The sequence below is a fragment of the Saccoglossus kowalevskii genome, chromosome 8, assembly GCF_978046115.1.
Source record: "Saccoglossus kowalevskii chromosome 8, keSacKowa6.1, whole genome shotgun sequence".
In the NCBI taxonomy this organism is placed as follows: domain Eukaryota; kingdom Metazoa; phylum Hemichordata; class Enteropneusta; family Harrimaniidae; genus Saccoglossus; species Saccoglossus kowalevskii.
In genome coordinates this window covers 15589998-15596405 of record NC_140648.1, presented here as the reverse complement: position 1 = coordinate 15596405, position 6408 = coordinate 15589998, and the positions used below count along the sequence as shown (strand labels likewise).

At 37.9% G+C, this 6408-nt stretch overlaps 1 protein-coding gene across 1 annotated transcript; it reads right to left on the bottom strand.

The window, feature by feature from the left end:
• Positions 1 to 1314: 1314 nt before the first annotated feature.
• Positions 1315 to 4378, bottom strand: LOC146739347 (uncharacterized). The gene is made up of 4 exons (XM_085502254.1): positions 4212 to 4378; positions 3708 to 4018; positions 3250 to 3361; positions 1315 to 1530 (listed from the first exon to the last, which is right to left on the bottom strand). The coding sequence occupies exons 1-3, from the start codon at positions 4288 to 4290 to the stop codon at positions 3281 to 3283; spliced, it is 471 nt and encodes a 156-aa protein (XP_085358380.1). The 5' UTR covers positions 4291 to 4378; the 3' UTR covers positions 1315 to 1530; positions 3250 to 3280.
• Between the last annotated feature and the right edge of the window lie 2030 nt (positions 4379 to 6408).

The window sequence follows — 6408 nt, the reverse complement described above, 5'->3', positions numbered from 1 at the left end:
TGCATTTGTATATGTGGAAATGAGCACTGTGAAAGGCAAACTGATTGGTCAAACTTTCAACATAGATAAAAAGGCAATCCCCGCTCCGCTCACCCAACTATGAATTGAAGGACCACGTTTGATTGTTTTTTTTGTTTCAAATAGATAATAATCAGATCTTTCTCTGAATAATAATTCTCTTCTATTGTGGTTTTAGCCCTCTACAGTTGAGATCCGTTTCTTTATTTCTGCTTTGTTTTTGGCGCAGAGGGCGCTATTACAAAAATCATGGTCACTGATTGGCATGTTCGGTATTCCGAATGGAGTCTGTTGACAGTTTCCAGAGGTATTATGCAACATCATTGTTTTAAAAGGCCACTTGCTGTTCATACGTTGATATTTTTTGCGGGACAGCCAATATGATGTGGTTTTGGGTACTGATCTGTGCCATAGCGTGCAAACAAATGTGGTTTCATTGTTCCTCGGTTTGAATATGCGAACTGACTTCTGATCTCTGTTCATTGTTGTATGGTTAAAATGGTTTCACGCCCGTGGTAAGAACTGTTAAACTTCTGGTGTATAAAATAATTTAGTTTTGAATTGATTTTAGGCAACTTTGTCTATTTATTATTTTTTATAGAGCACCGAAAAGCCTAGGTCATACTGACCGGGGGTTAATTAGAATGAAGACTATTGTTTTGAAATCTGATAGGTCTTTTGCAATATACAGAGTGAACTGCATTGAAGAGCATTTTTCTTGTGTAGCACAAGTGATATATAGAGAAGCCAGAACCAAGCATAGGATAAAGTATGAACTAGTATTGGGATTCTTTTTGGATGGAAAGTCCGAGGCAGCAGGCTTTTGACTAAAAACCACCGCCCATAAATGCTCATAAGAGCTCTTAAAGGCGGTGAGTGGTTCCTGTAAACAATTCTGCAATCCCAAGAGCTATGGCCGAAATCGTGTTCCTGATTGCTCAGATACGAAATCAGGAGATTGAAAATGTGAAAAGTCTTACAATGAAGCACTCTGATTAGTCGAGTAGTCACCAAAAGGCATAGCACAGATCTGCATGGCTTGAAAAAGGGGCGACAAAATACGGTGAGTGGTTCCTGTAAACAATTCTGCAATCCCAAGAGCTATGACCGAAATCGTGTTCCTGATTGCTCAGATACGAAATCAGGAGATTGAAAATGTGAAAAGTCTTACAATGAAGCACTCTGATTGGTCGAGTAGTCACCAAAAGGCATAGCACAGATCTGCATGGCTTGAAAAAGGGCGACAAAATACGCATGAAATTAAACACGGAGAGTAACGTACATCACTCAAATACGTCATCGATATATGAGGTCCTTTATTTCATCATTTATTTACCTGATATGAATATTACAATTGTTTGTCGTTTCAAATAAAATTCGAACTTTATGAGATAAAAGTTCGACTGTAACTACGTTTTCAAATATTAATAAATTAATATCTCGTCCAGTCTCAGGTGTATAGCGCCGCAATCTTCAAAGTTGTAACATATTGGATATATGGATTTGAATACTCTGTGAAGAACAATACATTGAGATTTAAAATATTCGAAGAAGAAATTGTTATGCTTGTCACGGTGTTGTTGTCTGTGAGATGTGCAAGGGTATTTTTATAGAATAAAAAATAAATTCGAGGGGTTTACATAACCCTCGACAAATATTTCATATACATCGCGCCCTTTATTGACGAAACGCGTCAGTGACGATAATGACGCAGTTGCATGAAAGCATTATCGGTATTTTTGACGGACGAATGCCGATAAATACAACATTGACGCTGCTAGAGGGCGCTACTTACAAGAAAGCAATTCTATTATAATACATTGTTATGTATGGTATTATTGAGAACACACATTTTTTTTATGGACAACACACGTCTGTAGATAAGACAGTACTGCACAGCACTATCGGTATTTTTGACGGACGAATGCCGATAAATACAACATTGACGCTGCTAGAGGGCGCTACTTACAAGAAAGCAATTCTATTATAATACATTATTATGTATGGTATTATTGAGAACACACATTTTTTTTATGGACAACACACGTCTGTAGATAAGACAGTACTGCACAATAAACGAATAGTAATATAATACTATGAGGTTATTACGAGGATACTGCAAAGTATGCGCGAAGACAGTAGAGCGGGAGTATCGACCGACGCGCAGCGGAGGTCGATGCGACCGCGTACTGTCTTAGTTCATACTTTGCAGTATTCTCGTAATAAACTTATTATTATACATCTTTTCCTCCCAGGGATACATCATGAGAATGCTGAAATCCAAAAAGTTTAGAACAGATTTAGCGAACTTCTTTGTGTGGAGTCCGGTCAAACCCTGGGGGCAGCCATGTTTTTTTTATTATTATTAGAGGACGTTTACGCGAGTAATCGTTCCATATTTTGAATTCGCGTTTCCTAATATGGTAGTATGAAAATACCCAATGCAATACAGCAAAATTACGGCACGCTGTAACTTATGGCGTTACGGTGACAGATGTATAATAATATTATACCGCAAAGTCAGTACGGTAATCGTATCGACTGACGTGTAACGAATACAAGGAATAAGTTCGAAATTTGTTAGGAAATTTGATGTACATTTTCCAAATAAGAAAGACATTCCAACGTGTTTGTAATACAAACACGTTTCACGATGTCAATTGTATATTTATTTAAGGTATTTCTGCGTTACGGTTACGTGCGTGGATCGTGTCGGACATAGGAAATCTCGACTAGCTTTGAAGGCTAGAGTTACTGGCTGAATCGACCCAACAAACGCACACCAAAAGTTCCTCACACATAATTCAACATTATTACTGTCACACCCTAGAGCAACGATGTCGGGATATCGAGTGTATGACACTCACACTTCTCGACAAACATCTAGGCCCGGCGAAGTAAATGTGTTGTCCGCCAATCGTTACAGTCATTGACGGATTACGTACGTAGTTAATAAGTTTTAAAACTCATGAGAAGGCTACGCTCAGTCGACATATTATAAACTAGAATATATGTGTTTATCACATGGCAGGATATACGCCCAAACTCACGAGTCGTTGACGAACGGATACATGACTTTATATTGGATTAACTAGTTCGTCTACACGCTTCGCACGGTTTCTCTGTAAACTATAAACAATACGGTAACAAAAAGACCACAGAGTGTGTCCATGTATACTACTAGAACGTGGGCGGTAGGGAAATGATAAACATAAGATGAAATAACTCTACCTGACTATTGACCCTCATCGCCACAATTATATTAAGGAGAGTAATCGCTTTTATATGGTATTTCCGGAATCCATATATTATTACAATAATCACCAGTACAGCACGATATATCCTATAAAGTGATCAAAAATGTTAAAACCAATCAATATGTCACAGAAAAAGAAACACTCAACTAACAAATAAATAGTACGTACCAATAATTGAACGCGCATGCGCATAAGCGCAGTTTATTATTCTCGAATATCATTTTCGCGATTGACTTCAATTCGACGTGTCATAAATCAAATATCAAGTATAGAAAAATTGTGACGTGCGTGCCAATAGTTGAATTACTATTCCATAACACCAATACTATTTGATAAGCATACAACTTGAAAACACAGTTTGTATTCTGCGATTTTCCGTAATTCCAACATCCTGTATAGATAAATTGTGACGTCACTGAAAAACAGACTTACCTGAATGTATTGATTATTGCACATATTCTTGGTGGATTGCTCACCGAGGCACCCAAGTAAGTAGTTATATGACCCCCCGTAACTGATGTAACACGAGCCATAGACGGTACAGGTATCCTGGTCATAACAGGGTGGATTGCACTTGCAGATCACCTTAGACGGTTGTATGAATGGGCGGCCACCAGAACCTTCAAAGGATGATTCAAATTCATCCGAATCTTGCGTGCTGCTGCTGTACGGTAGCTCTGACGGTGGCGGTGGTTCATGCGAGGACGAAAGCACTTCATTTTCCCAGTCCCTGGTATCCCTAACTGTGGATGGAAAATATTAATATAAAGTGACTTTTGAATTAGGTGCCACGTTCGACGTATTCAACGTGTATTCCAGGCGAAGTACAAGACGCATTTGTTTTCACAACAATCAAACGCGTTGTGCAACGACCACGAATATCAATGTCGATTTTATTTACGATTAGTACATGACAGAAAAAACATTTCAAGTTACCTTTTTTCAGAAAGTTCCTTTCAGCGGTTAAACACTGTAAAATCGCAAGGAGGGACAGACACACAATATAATACGCCATGGCTTCGTGTTGACAAGATATGAAGAGTGCAATATATTGACGTGTCGTTTTATAGTCGATGAGTACAATGGTAATTATCAAAATTATAAATACAGCTTTTAAATTGCAAATTAATCAGAGTGGAAGAGGGTGTGGTTGTGAAGTGGTTCAGTCGAAACAACTGAACTCTATTCACATCATGTTTGCGGAACTCAAAATATGGATAAGTAAACAAAGTCTTCGTTGAAAAAAGGCGTATAAATAGTCGCTACATGTGAGAAAGTCCCGATACTATTTCCCATATGTAATGTTGTCCATTGCATTAAAGCATGTAGACGATTCCAAACGGAAGCGATGTTAATTAGCCTACAATTAGAGGTCAGGTATAGTGCCCGTAATTAAAACGACGGAAATTGAAAAATTATAATGAGCTCGAGTAATTGGAATTTTAACGAAACTCTGTTGTTTATTTGAAAACACATATTTTCAAAATAAGTCGTCATTTCCACCGACACTCTTTAACCAGATCATTCGGGCATAAGTTTCACCGCAATTTAAGAGTAGGCCCTGGTGTTAGCAATCACAAATTTAAAATACTGGTTCTCTGAATTAGAATGGACGCACGCGTAATGACGCATGCCGACTCAATTAAAATATAAATGAACATAGACAAAAGAAATTAGTGGATTCACCAATAATAGAAAAGAAGAGAACGGGAGGAGACGGTAGAGGATCTCGGTATCTGACCACGCCTTACAAAGATCCCCACAAATTATAGTGTGAAATATTTTAACGTGACCCAATCTCTCATAACCATGCCAACAGAAACGTTGAAACGAAAATAAAATTAATCCAAACAACAATTATTGGCTTCTATGAACCATGCTGCAAGACAAGCGAGGTTGCGGGGGGGGGGGGGCTGAGTAGTAGTGTTTAGAGGGAAGTACATACTACGTACAATGTCTGATGGAACCTGACCTTGTTTAAACTAGAATTGGTGCCATATAGAGTTATGAACTAAACCTTATTTACGACTAGGTAAATTTGATACTCAAGTGCTAGATAGAATCAGTTTGTTTGACATCGTGTATTAGAAACAATGGGAGGGGGGATAACTGTTGGAGTATTGAGGCTTGAGATCACGTGACACAGATACATACGAGCCCCCTCCCCCAAGCGGAGTGAACTCAGTATAAACTTATTATTTAAAACATATTTCTGATATTTATACATTTTTATTTTATTTAACTACAAAATATGTATATCATATTCGCCTACAATTTCAGTGTGTTTTAAAGTTTGCCCTTTGTGTTTGTATTCCCACTGCCATGAGCTACGCCAAATCTATGTATTTTAGCGAGGTCAAATACACGACCTCTCGGCAGAATCACGCAGGAGTTTATGGGGGGGGGGGGTATGTTTACATTGAACTAAAGAAACATGGCTTCTTAAAACACGCGTAGATCTTGCTTCTCGCCACAGTTTACGGCACTCACAACACTGACATGATCGTGAAATACTTTATTTGACATAATCGTTGTGTTTTATTTGTTATTGCAATTTTATTGTTTTACATATATAATTATTGTAAAGTAGCACAACGATGCCATTCAAGCCATTTCAGCCATTTTGAACGTGGAAGAAGCTATACCTCGCTCTAACATAGAATTTTTTTGACGTATTCGACCAGTGTCAATTAACTTAAGGCATTTCGAAAATCGAGAATGTATCGATTATTGCAAACATTGATTAGAGTGGTACGTGTTCGATGTTCGACAACACAAGTAACATTCTGAGGATATCACGTGACATATCATTTGTTTGTAGAGCAGATTGAAACGAGTGACGTCGAATCATATCCTATTATGCTAATTGGGTGTGACGTATACGAAATGCTCATAAATATATTACTATTCTTAGCAATATTTTTGTTTATTATGATTTGTTATCTAGTCAGAAATTCACATATCACAGCGATAAAAACAGTATATCGTAGCACGATTTTATTTTTTGACATACAATTCGAGCAAACAGTGACTGGTGACGTCTTGCGTGTATATCACCACACTAAGCGTCAATATTGTAAATTATATGCATCAGTGACGGCGGCACCGGAAGGGGAGAGGTCGCCCACAAAAA